The 19,760-nt window shown below is 43.8% G+C and overlaps 1 protein-coding gene across 2 annotated transcripts in view; it reads left to right on the top strand.

Annotated features, from left to right (window-relative positions):
- KCNJ4 (potassium inwardly rectifying channel subfamily J member 4) overlaps positions 1–19,760 on the top strand; it is a 122,565-nt gene that overhangs the window by 80,672 nt on the left and 22,133 nt on the right. Inside the window, exon 2 of one of the 2 annotated variants that reach the window (XM_075286854.1) lies at positions 13,819–14,417. The exons of the other annotated variant lie outside the window; for it this stretch is intronic. Coding sequence (XP_075142955.1) covers positions 14,392–14,417 — 26 coding nt within the window. The 5' untranslated portion in view covers positions 13,819–14,391. The remainder of the gene's footprint in view (positions 1–13,818; positions 14,418–19,760) is intronic. 2 annotated transcript variants of the gene reach the window in all.

Genomic DNA, 19,760 nt, shown 5'->3' with positions numbered 1-19,760 from the left:
AGAGTGACTCCCCCAATCATAGGAGCTACTGGGACATAGTAGGGAATTTGGTGTCTGCAATGTCCTCCGCACCGCTTATATGTTCCCTCTTCGCCATCCGCTGTGCAGTCACATCTGGCATACTAATCCTCACTACACCCCCTGATACATTCTTTGAGGGGTGCAGTTTTCAAAATGGGGTCACTCCTTTGGGGAATCCACTTTTCTGGTACCTTACAGGCTCTACAAACATGACATGGCGTCCAGATACCAAACATCAAAATCTGTACTCAAAAAGCCGCATCGCGCTCCTTCCCTTCTGCGCCCTGCTGTGCGCCCAAACTGCAGTTTATGACACATGTATGACACTGGTGTACCCGTTATATCGGACGTAATGTCATATGTGGGTATAAACTGATATTAGGGCACAGCTGGACGCAAAAGGGAAGAAGGGTTATTGGGTTTTTGGAGCACAGACGGTTTGGTTTTTGGATGCCATGACACTTTTGTAGATCTGAAACGCCAGTAAAGTGGAATCCCCTGATATGTGACCTTATTTTGGAAACTACACCCCTGAAGGATTTCTCCAGGGGTACAGAGAGCATTTTTAACCCCCAAGTGTTGCTATAACTTATTATCCATAAATGAATACGAAGCTGATTGTGAGAGGTGAAAATGACAATTTTTCCAGGAATACGTCATTTCGGTGCGTAATATGTTGTGCCCGCCTTGTATCAGAGATGAACGCTCTAAAAGCTGTTGTGCCCGGGATACCCGCTTAACAGTTTATGGAGTGTCTCTGCTGACATAAGTTGGGCACAACATATCGGGCACTAAAATGGCGAATCTCTGGAAATTTTTCATTTTTAACTTCTCATTATCAGCTGTGATTTCATTTCTGGAAACTAAATAAATGCAACACTCAAGGGTGAAAAGTGCTCGCTACACCACTTGATAAATCCCATGAGTGGGCTAGTGTCCAAAATGGGGTGACATGTCTGCGGATTCCACTTCATTGACAATTCAGGGGCTTTGCAAAAGTGGCATGGTGTCCTAAAACCAAACTGTGCTCCAAAAACCAAAATAGCGCTCCTTCCCTTCTGTGCCCGGCTGTGCCCAAACAGCCATTTATACCCACATATGGCATTAAGTCCGTTATCCGGGGTACACCAGTGTCATACATGTGGGCATACACCGCTATTTGGGTACCCAGCAGGGCGCAGATGTGAAGGAGCGATATGTGCTTTTGGAGTGCAGATTTATATTCTTTGTTTTTGGACACCACGTCACATTTGCAGAGGCCCTAAAAGTGTCCCTACAAAATGGGGTCACTTCTTGGTGAATTCCAGTTTACTGTCACCTGTGTAGTTTCTAAAATGGGGTCACAATGGGGGGTTTCCATTGTATTGATACTTTAGGGGCTCAGCTAATGCGACATGACACCTGAGAACTATTCCAGCCACATCTGCTTTCTAAAAGCCAAATAGCGCTCTTTCCATTCTGAGCCCCACCGTATACCCATACAGCAGATTATGGCCACATATGGGGTATTGCCGTGTTAAGAAGAAATTGTGTAACAAACTCTGGGGGGCTTTTAATTCTTCAGCTACTTGCAAAATTAAAAATATGGCGCTAAATGGACGATTATTGGAAAAAAAAAAGTAATTTTTCATTTTTATGTCCAATTGTTAATAAAATCTGTGAATCAGCTGTGAGGCCAAAATGCTCACCAAACCCCTAGATAAATTCTATGAGGGGTGTAGTTTCCAAAATGGGGTCAATTTTAGGGGGTTTCCACTTTATTGGTACACTAGGGGCTCTGCAAATGCGACATGGCACCTGAAAAATATTCCAGCAAAATCTGCCCTTCAAAAGCCAAATAGCGCTCTTTCCATTCTGAGCCCCGCCATGTTCCCATACAGTAGATTATGACCACATATGGGGCATTTCTGTGTTCAGGAGAAATTGTGTAACGAACTTTAGGGAGCTTTTTTTCCTTTATCCTCTTGTGAAAATGAAAAATTTGGGGCTAAATTGACAGTTTGTTGGAAAAAAAGTAAATTTTCATTTTCATGTCCCAATGTTAATAAAATCTGTGAAACAGCTGTAGGGTCAAAATGCTCACTCTACCCTTTGATATGTTTTGTGGGGGGTGTAGTTTCCAAAATGGGGTCACTTTTAGGGGGTTTCCACTGTATTGGTTCTCTAGGGGCTCTGCAAATGCGACATGGCACCTAAAAATTATTCCAGCAAAATCTGCCATCCAAAAGCAAAATAGCGCTCCTTCCATTCTGAGCCCCGCCATGTTCCCATACAGCAGAATATGGCCACATATGGGGTATTGCCGTGTTCAGGATAAATTGTTTAACAAACTTTGGGAGGCTTTTACTCCTTTAACCCCTTGTGAAAATGAAAACTTTGGGGATAAAGTGACATTTTAGTAATTTTTCTTTTACACATTCCAATGTTAGTAAAATCTGTGAAACAACTGTACGGTCTAAATGCTCACTATACCCCTTGATGAATTCCGTGAGGGGTGTAGATTCTAAAATGGGGTCACTTTTGGGGGGTTTCCATTGTTTTGGTACGCTAAGGGCTCTGCAAATGTGACATGGTGCCTGAAAATTATTCCAGCAAAATATGCTGTTCAAACACCCAGTGTCACTCCTTCCCTTTCGTGCACTGCCGTGTGCCCAAAAATCAGTTTACACCCACATGTGGGGTATTTCTGTGCACGGGAGAAATTGCATAACAAAATGTGAGATGCATTTTCTCCTTTAACCCTTTGTGAATGTGTTAATTTTAGGTCTAAATGAATGTATTAGTGAAAAAAAATGAAATGTCTAAATTTGACCTCCATCTTATTTTTATTCTTATGAAATGCTTAAAGGGTTAACAAACATCCCAAATGCTGTTTTGAATAATTTGAGGGGTGTAGTTTTGAAAATGGGGTGATTTATGGGGGTTTCAATTATATAGGCCTTTATAATTCCTTTCAGAACTGAAGTGTTCCCTAAAAAATTAGTTTGAGGAATTTTCTTGTAAATCTGGAAAATCGCTGTTACACTTGTAAGCCTTGTAACGTCCAAAATAAATTAAAAGACGATCAAAAGATGATGCCGATATAAAGCAGAGATATGGGAGATAATATTTATTCATGTATTTGGATGGTATGACTATCTGCCTGAAAAGCAGAGAATTTCACATTTTGAAAATTGCAATTTTTTCCAAATTTCCATCAAATTTGCTAGTTTTTTTATAAATAAATACAAAAATATTGATTAGTGTTTACCACTAACATGAAGTATAATGTGTTACGAAAAAACAATTTCAAAATCACTTGTGTAAGTTAAAGCGTCTCAAAGTTATTGCCATTTAAAGTGACACATGTCAGTTTTGAAAAAAGAGGCCCGGTCCTTAATGTACTTCTGGGCCTGGTCCTTAACCGGTTAAACTTCATTTGCCAAGTCTCCGCCCATGCTTCCAGTTTTCTTAGATCCCCTTGTAATATTCTACTATCCTCCTCATTATTAATTACCCTACAAACATTAGTATCATCTGCAAATATGTACACCCTCTACCAGGTCATTAATAAAGATATTAAACAAGAGAGGACCTAATACTAACCCTTGGTGCCCCCACTGGTGACTGTGGCCCAATCTGAATATTTAGCATTAACAAGTACCCTCTGTTTCCTATCAGTGAGCCAGGGGGCCCCGCCATTCCTAGTTACGCCACTGGGTTTCCCCACATATAGCGGCAGACATTTTTACATTTCTTCTCTCCCAGCGCTTCCTCTTAGGTGGAGGATACCTCTCCTATAAAAAAGTAGATGTGTGTCTAATGTTAACCAGTTGGTTACTTTCAGTCATACACCAACACCCACAGACACTAGGAAATATATAGGATGCTTGCCTCTTCTAGTGTCTTTGCCCCTGGTTTCAATGACATTTCCCAGGAAGTATGCTAGGATTTGGAAATAGTCACTTACTCCTCCGCTTGACTGATGTAGAGGGTCAGCTGGTGGATGGAACACCCCCAGGTTATATTCACAAAAATCAGTAATTTTCACTTCGAGCTTGACTTGCACTCTAAAGGAGAATGAGCTTGTGCTGAGTAATTTCATTGGCATTCCTGATATCCATGTGCTTGTTGCTTTAGATATACACCATGCATTATTGACTGTTAGCAGGGTGGTTGTCCAGAATAATATTGTACCCTGGGCAATAGTGTGTGGCCACTGGCGCTGGAGTGGGGTGGCTATATGGCACTCATGTGTCAAGTCTCATGGAGCTGCCACCCAGACACATTGCCCCCTGTAAGTCACCTAGATCTCCACCTGCAAAGATTGGTCACAGGACACATCACACTGCGGACTCCCCTTTATTGCAGATGTTATGGTACAGCAGGTCTTCACAAGGACAACTCTCACAATGGGATTTTGAAGTGTAACTTGGGCAGGCCTCTAGGGGACAGTAACAAAAGACAAACTCCCTGTGTCACACAGGATGCACCCTCACAACTTCTCCCACAGGACAACTCAGAGGCACAACGTAGTTCCCAAAAGTACCATAACAGTGACCATACAATGAACTGCAAATATATTATAAAAATAAAAGAAAAATAAGTATGTATAAAATATGTCAGCCAACAAAGTGCAAGCACATCATGGCAAGTGAAATAACATTAAGATTCAGTAAACTGTATTATGCCAAGTTCGGAAGGTGTGCCTTGCTCCCATGCTCCCCAATGCTCACTTGTGGGTCCGGTCTCCCCTCTCCTCCACTGCTCCTCACTTTAGGACCAATTTGTTTTACAAATGCGATCTGGACCACTTGTAATAGGCAGTTTTCCCTCGCTTTGCAGAATCTCCATGGAATTTACCCCACTCTCCTAGAAGGACTGTCCTCTTCCATTGTCTGTCCTTCATCCAGAGCTGACTTGTTCCAGCTGGCTGACATGGTTGATCCCTTGACTTTGGAACTCAGGCCCTTTTATTATTTTACTGCAGCATAAGCCGTCCCTTGGACTGAGTGATTCCATTACGGTCAAATTGTCCATTTTATGCTCATTCTTATCCTCCCCAGAGGGGACTACTCCCCCAGTCCACAGGTTCATAACTACTGTAGATAGGAGACATTAGGCCACCCAATTTCTTATGCTCAATGGCAGATTATTTGCTTACCTGTGTGAAGTTTAAGGAAACATAATACAAGCCATTGGTAGCATACCCCTGCTCTCCTACATTCTCTGAATCCCACGATCCCCTCGGTGTGTTTCAGATGTCACTCTGCTGTGGGAATGTTCTCTCATACCTTTTGGGACTGTCCCTTGATATAATTTTTTTGAAGGGGAGTTATAGGCATTACAGATAATCTCTTTGTACAGGGAGTCCCTATTGACCCTCTTACTTATCTACTTAACTTGTCCCCAAGAATGATGGGTAAGAAGACGCTAGGTTGCTTTTATATTCATGTGCAGTAGCCAAAACCCTCATTGCATCACACTGGAAGTCTGTCATCCCCTCGTACTGACAATGACTTCCTAACCCGAGTCAAGGATGTCTGCAATTTGGAGTAACTGACAGCCTCCATGAACAATACAGTCCCTGTTTTTGATTCGGCATGGTCCCTGTGAGACACCAACTGCACCCTGCAGAATCTCTGAATTTCCTCCCCATCCTTCCTTACTTGATGTCCCCCTGCTTCCTACTTCCATCTGTTTGTCTCCTTTGTTTTGTTGTCTAATTTGCTAAGCACTCTTACTTGAGGACTCTTTATTGCAATAATTCCACCTGTCTATTGCTTTGTTTTGTTTTCCCTTTGTTGTTAACTTGAAAAAAAATGTTCAATAAACATTACTGTTTAAAAAAAAAAAAACAAAAAAACAAAACTGCACTAACCTGGTGAACACTTCGCTCTTGGTACATTAATAGGTGCAGTCGGGACAAGAATTTAACCCTTTACTGGGGCCACACGGTGGCTCAGTGGTTAGCACTGCAGCCTTGTAGCGCTGGCGTCTTGGTGTTCAAATCCCGCCAAGGGCAAAAAACCATCTGCAAGGAGTTTGTATTTTCTCCTTATATTTGCATGGATTTCCATCCCATATTCCAAAAAAGACATACTGATAGGGGAAAAAAAATGTAAAAACTGTATGTTGTGAGCTCTATGTGGGGCTCACAATTTACATTTAAAAAAAAAAAAAAAAAAAGAAGAAAGAATTTAACCCTTTACTGTACAACAACCCAGGTGTTCAATGTGCGTGTCTTCACTTCCTTACAATATCACAGACCAGGCCCTGAAAAACATCCAATTTAAAATATCTGACATTGTTGATGCAATATTGCTCATGCTGACCAAAGTGAAGCAGGAAGGACAGGCGCATTCATATCAGGGTGTGAAAGCACTATTCTCATCTAAGCTAGTTTTGTTTAAATCAAAAACATCTAAAGAGCTTGTCAACTAAGGCTGGTCTTACACGGCCGTAATGTAAGTCCGCAAATGGTCCGCAATTGAGGGTTTTCAATTGCGGACCATTTGCGGACACATTATATTCAATGCGGCCTCTTACACCGCCGTATATTTTATCCGTGGTGTGGCTGGGCCACAACCGTGGTCCGCAATTTATAGAACATGTCCGTAATGGATATGAATTGTGGCACTGCGAGGACTCGCTCATAGAACTCTATGGGCGAGTGCGGCAGTTTACAGGCATCTGCGGTGTCTATGTTGCTGATCAGCAACTTGTGGACCATAAAATCATTATGGCCGTGTAAGACCAGCCTTACCTTGGTAGAGAATGTGGATATCATCTCAAAATCCGATAAATTTAGAAAAGTAAATTTAGAAACTAATAATTTGCTTGGTCCACAATTTAGCAGAAAGGTCAAGGGCACATATAGGGTACACAAGTCACTCTTTCACATCAAGGGTTACCTGCACAAATCCCAGTGACTTCAAATATGTGGAGGAAACTCCAGGAAAAAAAATGAGGCTCAACAACACTGATCCAGATAGATATTTTTATTGGCGTACACACAACGTATTTCAGGTAAAATCAAGCCCTTTCTCATATCTACACTTGAGAAAGATCCTGATTGTGCCTAGAACACATTGTATGGATGCCAATAAAAATATCTATCGGGCCCAGCGTGTTGACCCACATTTTTCTTCCTGGAGTTTCCTCCATATATTTGGATTCCAAAGACGTGCGATTTCTTCATCACATACCGATAGAGGCGTCCAGCTGCTACTCGAAGTCCTGTTCTTCAAAGGAGTACTCTACATGCTTTTACAGAACTTTTCGCAACTATGAAAGGTGAGAACCTTTCTATTTCTCTCATTTCATTTATATCTAACAGAATTGCACTATTTGGCACTGCTTCTCTTTTTTCAGAAGAGTGTTCAGATGTCAAGTTCCATGGAAAGGACAGATCATCCACTTATCAAGCAGAATGAGCCTGCATGCATTCCCACCTCCTTCACTGCTGCATCAAATTCTCTTGAAATTTTGAGAGGATAAAGGTGGCACCTGGGCTTACAGAGGCTGGTAACAGGCGAAAAGGTTTCCCTAGGGTGGACAGTAGATTTCTTCCAGGGTTCACTAGACCTGCTTTCCTATCTGGTATGATCAAAGTGGATAGCAGATGAGGTTAGCTGTTGTCCTTTCACTAATGTTTGGATTATTCTTTCAAGGCCAGGTGTTATGGTCTGGGGACCTCTGACCATGGACTGGCCCCTGACGGTTAACTTCTCAGTCAAGTGTAAAGGAAAACACAAAATAAAAAACAAAAGCAAGAGCCGTTTGGAATATCTCATGTGTGATACTCCTACACCCTGCCTTGCACACTAGAAGTAGCTGTGGGCACGACTAATTGACCTGAGTGGGCGCGAACACAGCCGGAGAGATAACTCACCTACAAGTGAAACAGAAATCCTGACTAGTTTCACATTTATGAAGAAGAGGCAAGATTCAGAAAAAGCCCCCCACAGAGGTCCGACTGGACATGGTGAATATGAGGGAACACAAAGTATAGAGAAGAAAATAAATATGAAACACAGAAAACTGACACAAAGCAAAGGGATAGGAAAAACAGAACTTAGTATCACACACAAAAAAACCTATCGATTATCCAGATGGTATGAATAGGCAGCAAGGAAAGCTGAATGGGCCAGGACTCAGACACAGATGAATAAGCAGTTTCAGGCAGACAGACCATTTCTGGAACACAGGAAACTGAAGTTTAAGACCGGCAACTGACAGCATGCAAAGCGGAGTTTAAATAGCCAGAAGCAGGAGTATTCAGAAGGCCAATTGGATATCAGAACTCTGAACCGCCACAACCTGAATAGAGTCCTATTACAGCTGAGAAACTTAACCCCTTCAGAGGTTAAGACACACTAAAGCAACGATCAGCGGTGCAGCTCATTGCACGATCCATGCAAGAGTGCAACCGCAGAGACTGCATGTCCAGTGTGAACATTCCCCTGCCACACATCAGACAATTCACATGCAGAATAGCGTTCAGACACTCCACACCTGAACCTAACAGACTGAGATAACGAAGACCGGGTCATAAAACGAGGACTAGTAGTAGGGTCATAAAACCAGGACTAGTAGTAGACAAAGCTATTTTTGTATCTGAAACTGTGCATGAACCTGGGCTGTCTAGAACTCCTGGGGTTTTTATATTGTATTGAAAGACATAACAAAAAAAAAAAAAAGGCCACATTAAAGAAACACCTGTAGAATTAGACCAGGTGGGGGAACTTTGTGACCTTTCTCTGTGTCTTGTTAATGTTTAAAGTAGTTTGACTTATCTAGTCACAGACAAGACATATTGAACTTATTTATCACATTGAAACCTCCATTCCAAATGGCCTTTGCAAATAATATAAGTGATAGATCCTCCTTGCAATGAAGGAAACAGGTATGATCGCTACAACCATTTGCGCACACTCCATAACCAGTACTACATCTTCTTGTGTTGTTGTTAAGGCTGTTCCTCTTCTAGTTATCTATAAAGCAGCTAGATAGTCCTTGGAGAGAACTTTTCAGAGACTGAACATCTATCATTCTTACAGGTCATCCCGAGGTGTGTGCTATTCTACCTATTACTTGGTGCTAGGTGTGCCTCCCTGAAGAAGATCATACATTTAACAATCTGCGCCCATTGTCGTGCTCACTTCCTTAAAGGGATTCTATCATTAGAATCACTTTTTGAGGTAATATCACTTCGGAATAGCCTTAAAGGGGCTCTATCATTGGAAATAGTCATTTTTAAGTAATCTCATCCTTGCATAGCCTTTAGAAAGACTATTCCACACCTACCTTTTGTATGTAAATTGCCTCAGTAGTGTTTGAATAAGTCTGTTTTTATTCATGTGCTAATGAGCCTTCTCTGGGCACATGGAAGTCTCTTCTGTATATACAGCATAGGCTGCTGCTGACTCTTCCTCCCTGCTCTCATACATAGCACACAGCATAGAGAGGAGAGCTGGTGACAACTTCCGGTGCACGGTGGAGTCTAATTAGCATATGAATGAAAATGGACTTATTCAAACACTATTGAGGCAATTTACATACAAAAGGTACTAGTGGAATAGCATTTGTAAAGGTTATGCAAGCATGTGGTTAGTTAAAAATTACTTTTGCCAATGATAGAGCCCCTTTAAGAAAGGCTATTCATTCCCTACCTTTATAATTCTGGTCCGCGCCGACGTTCCGTTGATATTCTGTTATTTCCCAGTATGTAAATGAGTCTCCAGACAGCACAGAGGACAATCTTCTTCAGCCTTGTCTCTCCACCACGTCCTCCGTGTTGTCATTGCCGGTCAGAGCCTGCTTCAGGATGGAAATCCCGCACATGCTCAGTTGGCTCTGCCATCGGGCTTTGGGCAGAGCCGACTGCGCATGTCTATTCGGCAATTTTACTGTGGCCGCTTACACGAGCATACTGTTCCTGTAAGCGGCCACAGTAAAATGGCCGAACAGACATGTGCAGTCGGCTCTGCCCAAAGCCCGATGGTAGAGCTGACTGAGCATTCACGGCATTTCCATCTCGATTTCTTGTTTATTAAAAGACTTATAGAAGTCTTAACTGTCATGGCGGTGTGTTTTCTATTCCCTGGTTCCTGAAGTGGCCATGGTCTCATGAGATCAGTCGTGACTGCGAGAGATTATTGCTGACCCATTAGCTGTTGCTAGATAGCTGTCCTATGCCGTTCTCCTTGGGATACTAGGCGCTGGTGGGGCAAATAACTGAGGCTGAGGCGCGTGGGAAGATGGTTGAAGTGCTATGGCCTACCTTCTTCTCTTGTGTGCTGTAAAGCAAAAGCAGGGAGAGGCGTAGCAGTTACAGGGGTGTCTTCCTCCTTCCTCAACAAGTCCTGAAACCACTCCTGACCCTCCTGTGCAATCCAGCACATGGATTAGACTAAGCAAATTGTCCGCCATGCTGCCTGTTCCTGCTGTCAGACTGCATAAGGTAATGTGATATTCCCGCCTCTGGGTTACTTACCCCTCCCAAAATCCCGCCCCAACTACAGTTGAGAGATTGTCCCTCCAAAGTTTGAATTGTTTAACTCTTGAATGCCCTTCAGTTCCTGGCCATCTCCTTATTCACTTCATGGCCTTTTATTTCACAAGAATAAAAAACATTTGCATGTCATAGATTCCTGTAAACCGTGCTTTATTACTGATGTGTGCAAGTTTTCTGGTGCAAAGAATGGCTTAAAAATGAGGAGAGTGTCTAAAGTACACAGTGTGCCTCACTGTGGCGTATCTCGTGACTGCAGGGTCTACATTTACACTGTCACATGCTGCAGTCACATCATTTTTTTATGAAAGTGATGATGCACCAGGATTATCTGCAAGCACACACTTAAGGTTAGATTCACACAACTGAGTTTCACCCAAGTATAGTTATCTATCATGCTTATCATAGTTATCTATCGGTATGTATGTATGTAGTCAGTATAATGTGTCGTATCGGTATAATGTATCGGTATAATGTATGTAGTTGAGTGGCAGGGACTCCTACCAGTATAGATAATAATGATGCTAGGAGTCCAGCTCCCTGCATGAAACTTGGTCATGTGAATCTAGGGGTAAGTGGACATTTATCATACCCTGCACACCATAATGCTGTCTGAAGAGGATGCAAAACAGATTTTTGCACCTTTTTGGGCTTATTAGTGTATAATTTTTTTGCCAGCTTCACTTTTTAGACTGCTTAATCCACACTGCAAAGCATGTGAGAAAGTAAGGATTCCTTAAAGGAGTTGGCCACTTTCAGACAAATATTAAGAGACAAATGTTACTGTTTGTAAAATAAAAATATACAATTTTCCAATATACTTTCTGTATCAATTCCTCACGATTTTCTAGATCTCTGCTTGCTGTCATTCATTCTGTTACTTATAGTGGATAAAATTCTGACCATGGTCATGTGATCTATAGTCCATGGTCATGTGATGGACAGACAGATGCACAGCTCATTAACAGGAAGATGTCTGATTATTGTGCTGTGACTATAACGAACAGCACCTGTGTACTGATCACATGACCATGGACTGTAGATCACATGACCATGGACTGTAGATCACCTGACCATAGTAGCCCAGCTCTTTAAATGGAGTATGCTCTTTAAAACATGGATAAGAATTGTTATACAAATATAAAATACACAGCATTTACACCTAAATCACATTGTAATGTTAAAATATAAACAATTTTCTAAAAATGAATTTAATAGTACCTTACAGCAAAAGCTGCAGATCAATGTGCCTGCCCCCTCCCTTCTCTTGATACTAAAATCCTCCTTTACTTGACGTGTGTCATTGCAGTCATAGACCCAAGTGTGTATTTGTCATCAGAAAGGAAGCTGCCAGCAGATGGTACCCCTCTACCTGCATCAGCTGGAGATTTTAGTTTGTGTCATCTTGAAGAAGTTGGGGAGTTGTTGGAAGTCAGATCATAATGGAAAGTGTCAATTTTAAAGTGTTTACCATCAGGTTTAATCATAAAGGAAAGTGCTCAGTGGTCTTCCTCATAACAACAAATCTAATGTAGTCACACAGTATAATTACTGAGTAACGCTGAGGCATTATAGCACATTACACATCAGAAACACAATAACACAACACTAGAATATTAACTGATAGGTAACACAAACTGCGCAGACACAAGAGACTGTATATAGAATCCAGAAAACATTACAGAGGTATTGCACGTGAAGAATTAGGCTGTTTTTTTGTGGCATTGTTGGTGGTGGTTTTCACACATGAGGAAGAGTCACTAAGCCCCTACACCAATTTTGTATAAATTGCAAACTTCATCATAAATCAAGTTAGGCACAGGATGACTTTTATCTCATGACCAAAGATCGCTAGGTTGCCCTTCAGCTCCTTCACCAATGTTAGTGAATGGAATCACATTGAGACCCCTAGGTTGCTGTGACCATGACTTCTAGTCGAAAAAATTTGAGCAGTGTTCTAGAATTTACCGCAGACTCTTGGGGTCTCAATGCCACTCCAATCACTAAAGCTAGGTTCACATCTGGTGATCAAACATAAAAAAACTGTGTTACTCACCTCTCTGGAGTGACTCACTCGTGTCTTTGGCGCGTCTGACTGATGTCAGAAAACAAAGTTTGTTATTGGGCATCAGTGGTCATGAGGTGTCGCAACCCTTGTGTCTATGTGTCACAATGCCTCATGACACTAAAGTCCAATCACAGGCCTTGGGGTCCCTGAGGTTAGTCAGAAGGCAGCAGGGAGTCGCATCAGAGTCAGTAAAACTGTTTATTATCTTTTTTCACCTCCTCAAGGCCTCCACTTATTATACTCTGAGGTCTGAAGAGATTTGAGGGTATAATAGCAGGTTCAGTCTGGCTGTGTTCGGTACGAACGAAATTACCAGGCGAAACTTGCGAGACGAATCTCACGAGGTTCATCCAACATTTAGTCATACTGTAAAAGGGGCATGACCCAAATAGTATCAGCATTATCTGCAGCAGGGTGCTCCGCTCCTGAGCTGGTGCTATCACACACACTGTGCAGGTACAGCATAATGTGTTAAGGCTCACCCTGCTATACCATACATGTACAGCATGGTGCAAGACCTTGGTTGGGTGGCTTTATGTGATGGAAACATCTTCCAGAAATTATACTAGAGAATGTATTTCTTGGCTTTAAAGGTGCATCAGTTTTGTGACTTTCTGAATATACAGTTTGACGAAATAAAATATTACGATGGCAGAATAAATGATTGTAGGATTATTAGAAGGATATCCATTAACTTCTACACAACCTATGTAATGTGAAGATGTCTATGTATAACAGTAAAACCACTGGTGATGTGAATAGCATTGTTTACGGATTACAACACAAGGACATCTGTTACATAGACTTCAATGTACATAAGAAGTATCTACTGCTGTCCGTCTTTGTTTGCAGAAAAATGGAGACTATTTAAAAGCATATGTCTTTTTAAGACTGAAGTCTATACAAAACGAATGCCGTTCTGTTGGTATCTATTTGCACCTGTTCTACAGATCCACTAAACAGTATTGTGATGTGTTGTCACCATAATCAATGTGAGTAGCTTTAATGTTATGGCCGACTGGTATAGATACGCTAAACTTCCTGATCCCCTTTCCATTTTTCAAATCCATATGCAGTAATGTCTATCAAGAATTATTATGCAACTGGAAGATGAAGAAACAGATAAAAATAACCCACGTTCTCCACTGTGCACATTACAACAGATGGTTTTAGAAGGATTTGGCGTGCTACTTCTTTTATCTGTTGCTATTTTTCTTTTTTCTTTTCCCAACAGTGAGAACGTGGTTTGTCAACCGGGGGGCGGTAGGAGACTGTGCTGCCAGGTTAATGTGCCATCCTCTCACATTACCAGAGATCATCGGTGTCAATACTTTGATACGGAGGCACAAAGAACACCATTTACAGCGGTGAAACAGCTGCTGTGAAAGTTCAACTTCTTACACCGTCAAGATTGCCTCAGTATTTCTTGTTATAATGCTACCTAGGTTATGATGCCAGTTATAGGACGCCATATCTCATATCTAAGGCTTTCTCTGAAACGTTATCAAATCGGGATTGTATGGAATAAACAAGCAAAACTCTGGAATACCGAATAGGAAAAGACTACTAAATCCCACCTTGTCTCCACATCATTCTTATATTGAGGACTATCAAGAATAACGTTTTATTTTTACCAAATACCCGGATATGGTAGATATATTACGTCTTCAAAACTGTGCCAAAGTTTCTAAGCTGCAGTGATGCATTTACATGGGCATTGGATGGTCACCCAAGAGGGCCTGAGCTAAGGAGGATTCTACTCTGCAAACAGATTGCTATATCTGGCTCCTGAGACATAACCATTAACATGACTATGGATACAGTTCGTAGCAGGTAAGACCACAACCATAAAAAATCACAGTCCCCACATAATCTGTGCTGTCTGCTCCTGATCATACAACCTGTAGGCTGGTTTTATGCTTAGTCTTTGATGCAGCAACCATGCATTTTTAGGGGGTTTTAGGCTAAGGCTCCACAGGCCGTAATCGCAGCACTAAAGTGCTGTGGAAAGAACCGCGGCGTGAACACATTGCGGTTCCTTCCGGAGCGCTTTTAAGACAAAGTTCACAGAGTTTTCCTCTGCGGACTTTCTTTTAACATTATGTCGACAGGAAAGCGCTTTCGTAGATATGATTGACATGATGCGATTTGCAAAGCCGCAACGGCTTTGCAAATCGCAGCATGTTCACGCTGCGATTTCTTCCGCAAAGTGGGCATGGGATTCACATGAATCCCATCCCCTTTGCTTGCACTGTAAAACGCAGCGATTTTTCCCGCAGCGTCTCCGCTGCGGGCAAATCGCAGCGTTTACGTCCAGTGGGGCCCTGGCCTTAGGGAGACAAAAAGTGTCCACAGAAACATATGAATTCTATAGCAAAAAAACTTTCACAAAAAGACTGTGTAAGAAGTTTTACCCAGCTGGATGAGTCATATTGCTAAATTGCATTTTATTACAAGGTGGGCCAGCTCAAGTGTCTGATACCCTGGATGGCACATAATTTTTCCTCTGTCAATTTTCAGAAGGTTATAACCTCGCATTATGCAGTGAAGACTTCTGGGAAGTCGGGCATGATGTTCAGGGTGCTTGCTATAGAGGGCAGCATAACAGAGGCACTGTCTCCCTGTTTACATCTTGGGAGACAGATTTGCATATTCTTCCCATGTTCCCTTGCAGTGGAGCAACTATGGCTGTATAAGTCTCCACACACCTGAGAAGGTGGTTTCTCCCTAAGGATAGACGTTATCCCCATAATTTTCAGAAGGACATTGTAACAGAGTCTCCTACAGAAACTCTGACACCAGTGTGAACAAAGCCTTAGGGAGGCCTGAGTAGAAACACTGTTTGAGAAGCCCTGCTATGGTTTCCCATGCTGCATTGTGACACTGCCATTTCAAAAGGAAAAAGCAGAGTTTATTTTTACTGAATTCCGTATTGCTATGTGCTTGTGCTCCAGACAAGTTAATAAAGATGAAAAACTGTCCTGCAGGTGTGCCTACTGATGGAATAAAGTGCCCTCTGATCATGTAATTCAGTACGTAGAGTTGATTTCTTTTATGTCACCTGCTTTCCTACCACAGCAGAACTTGGAGTGCTTGAGTATTGAACAGTATAGTACCATATGTATTTGCATTGTTGTCCTGGGGCAATAAAGTGGACCTTTCACCTCCTATACCAGCTAAAACAATTGCATCTGTCATTAAATGAGGCTACACCGACTTTTCTGCAGTTGAAATTTATCTCTACCCTCCACCGTTCCTTAGCAATCAATCTTATAATATTTCTAGGACAATTATGCCCCCTGCTGTCAGGTGGGTGGTCCCTGTGTTTCAGCTCCATCTCAGAACTGCCCACATGACACCAGAGAACATAATTATGCTGAAACTTAAAGAAATTATTACTCAGGTATGGCGGGGGTGGGAGAAAAAATTCCTACTGTCATAATGCCAGAATCACTAGGGCAGCAGCTATCGAAGGATGCAATGGGTTGGCAATAAAAAGTCCTCTATAAGCTTATGTCTGCTGCAGCCAGACTGTACATTGTACAGGCATCCGAAGACAATAAGGTTAGTCTACAATGCAAATCTAATGGGGCAGATTTTATTATTACTATATGAGACTTGGACAGATTAAAACTAGACCATGCAGAAGATTCTGTGGCTCATGCTGTGTGATACATTTGAACCATCTTGCTAGACATGTTAGACACATATGTTTCCTCCCTCTGCCACCTCTTGGTTGGCTTACTCTACACAAATAGTTACCGCCTTACCCAGTGGCGTAACTAGGAATGGCGGGGCCCCGTGGAGAACTTTTGACATGCCCCCCCCCCCCTGACCGACACCTACACCGAAGACCTCGACTGACCCCCTCCTACACATTCCTGCGCGTTCTATTATCCCCCATAGTGGGCTTTGCAAACAGTATTATGTCCCTTAGTGGCCCCTGCACACAGTATTATCCCCCATAGTGGCCCCTGCACACAATATTATCCCCAATAGTGGCCCCTGCACACAGTATTATCCCCAATAGTGGCCCCTGCACACAGTATTATCCCCCATAGTGGCCCCTGCACACAGTATTATCCCCCATAGTGGCCCCTGCACACAGTATTATCCCCCATAGTGGCCCCTGCACACAGTATTATCCCTAATAGTGGCCCCTGCACACAGTATTATCCCCAATAGTGGCCTCTGCACACAGTATTATCCCCAATAGTGGCCCCTGCACACAGTATTATCCCCCATAGTGGCCCCTGCACACAGTATTATCCCCAATAGTGGCCCCTGCACACAGTATTATCCCCCATAGTGGCTCCTGCACACAGTATTATCCCTAATAGTGGCCCCTGCACACAGTATTATCCCCAATAGTGGCCCCTGCACACAGTATTATCCCCCATAGTGGCCCCTGCACACAGTATTATCCCCCATAGTGGCCCCTGCACACAGTATTATCCCCCATAGTGGCCCCTGCACACAGTATTATCCCCCATAGTGGCCCCTGCACACAGTATTATCCCCCATAGTGGCCCCTGCACACAGTATTATCCCCCATAGTGGCTCCTGCACACAGTATTATGTCCCACTGTGGACACCCATAAACAATCATTATACTCTGGGGTCTTTTCAGACCCCAGAGTATAATAATCGGAGACCCGAGGGAATAAAAACATTAAAAAACTGCTGTTTCTTACCTGTCCCCCGGCTCCTGCACTGTTGGTCTTCGCTGCCGTCCTTCTGCAATGATGTCGAACGTCACATGACCCGGGACGCAGGCCGGGTTCATGTGACGTCAGAGACGTCAGACAACAAGGAAGGAGGCCTGGCAGGATCGTGGAGAGGTAAGTAACAGTGTTTTTTATCTTCCCTTACCTCTCCTGGTCCGCCAATCATTATACTCAGGGGTCCGAAAAGACTCCCGAGTATAATGATAGCAGCGGTAGCGGCGTGTCACCGGGCCCCTAATGTCCCAGGCCCTGTGGCAGCTGCCTTTGCTACTATGGCGGTAGTTACGCCACTGGCCTTACCAGTGGCACACATTGGAGCAGTGTAAGCCATATCCTCTTATCATTAAGCCATTATCCCTATTTTAGGCATTGGAGGAAATTTACTGTTTCATTTATGCCAGAAAACTGGTGCAGATGTGGCGCATCTTTGGCAGAAGGTTCATATTCATGCTAAAGATGTGCCACTTTGTCATCTTCCCTACTACTGCAGAGCTTTTGTGAAAAGTGAGCGGAGCAAGACAGGGACCAAGGTGCGCATCGGCCCTCAGCCCATTTGGTGTTTGCTATGATTGTAATCAACTGTGCACCTGTAGGTCAATCACATGACCCTGGACTGTCTATCACATGACCCTGGACTGTCTATCACATGACCATGGACTGTATATCACATGACTGTATATCACACGGCAATGCATTGTTATATCACATGACCATAGTCTGATCATTATCCAGTAGTAAGCCATATGAATGACAGCCAGGGCCGCCGATAGGGCAGTACTACTGGTACTGGCGTCAGGGGCCCGGCCAAATTGAAAAATGGGGGGGCCCGGTTTTGGCCCGCCACCGTGTGCCGGCCCCCTGGCGCCCGTAGCAGTCATTGTGTATGTCCTATTTCAACTCAGATCTGCATCCAGAGGACGCAGATCTGAGTTGAAGACATATGCGGCTGAAGCAAGGAGCTGACACAGGTCAGCTTCTCGCTTCGCCGCTGCGCGCCTCTCTCCCTGACACATGCAGCTGAAGCGAGGAGCTGACATGTGTCAGCTCCTCGCTTCGCCGCCGCTGCTACTGGCTTGTAGACGCGATGTGATCACATCGCGTCTAAAAGCCAGTAGCCGGCGGCAGCGGTGAAGCGAGGAGCTGACACAGGTCAGCTCCTTGCTTCGCCGCTGCGCGCCTCTCTCGCTGTCACATATGCGGCTGAAGCGAGGAGCTGACCTGTGTCAGCTCCTCGCTTCGCCGCCTCCGCTACTGGCTTGTAGACGCGATGTGATGACGTCACATCGCGTCTATAACTGTGCGCCAGTGTGAGAGAGAGGCGCGCAGAGAGCAGCGGGGGAACGAAGGAGAAGGTAAGTCAGTCAGTGGAATGTGGAACGTGAAACTGGGGGCAGAGAGAGGACGGCATGACACTGGGGGCAGAGATGGAGAGGACGGCATGACAATGGGGGCAGAGATGGAGGGGACATGAATATGGGGGCAGAGATGGAGAGGACGACATGACAATGGGGGCAGAGATGGAGGGACATGAATATGGGGCAGAGATGGAGGGGACATGAATATGGGGGCAGAGATGGAGGGGACATGAATATGGGGACAGAGATGGAGGGTACATGAATATGGGGGAAGAGATGGAGAGGACGGCATGACAATGGGGGCAGAGATGGAGGGACATGAGTATGGGGGCAGAGATGGAGGGGACATGAATATGGGGACAGAGATGGAGGGGACATGAATATGGGGGCAGAGATGGAGGGGACATGAATATGGGGGCAGAGATGGAGGGGACATGAATATGGGGACAGAGATGGAGGGGACATGAATATGGGGCAGAGATGGAGGGCATGAATCTTGGGGTAGAGATGGAGGGGACATGAAACTGGGGGCAGAGATTGGGTGGGAGACATGAAACTGGGTGCAGATGAAGGGTGTATATGAAGCTGGGGGAGAGATAGAGGGGGGACATATAATGTATGGGTGACTGTAGGAGGATTATACTGTGTGCGGGCACATGAAAAATTAATGAGAATGGGTGGAGTCAACATAACGGTGGGTGGGGCTAAATTTGCCGCGGCACGCAAAGCGTGCCGCACATTTTGTCCCTCTTTTGGTTCTTCAAAAGTTGGGAGGTATGGGTACAGGGGGCAGTGGAAAGATGTTAGAAGGTGGACGGGGGGGGAAGGGGGGTTGTTGGGGCATTGGGTGTGCGGCACTGCGGAGAGGGAACTGGGGCAATAATATATAATATATAAGTTTTTAGCTGGAGAACTACAAAGCACACAAGACCTCCAAAGGTATGTGTGCTTTGTATTAATAATGATGTAGGCGGCTATGCTACTAGCATAGCAGCCTGTTTGGGGGTGGGACTTTCACTTTAAAGGAGTATTCACGTTGCGTTTTTGGCCTCCCTTGCCGGGATACATTGGTAACCAGTCACAATCAGCTCCCC

The sequence above is a fragment of the Leptodactylus fuscus genome, chromosome 9 (genome assembly GCF_031893055.1).
Source record: "Leptodactylus fuscus isolate aLepFus1 chromosome 9, aLepFus1.hap2, whole genome shotgun sequence".
Lineage (NCBI taxonomy): Eukaryota > Metazoa > Chordata > Amphibia > Anura > Leptodactylidae > Leptodactylus > Leptodactylus fuscus.
The sequence above is the reverse complement of the archived record's forward strand: the minus strand, read 5'-3'. Positions and strand labels throughout refer to the sequence as shown.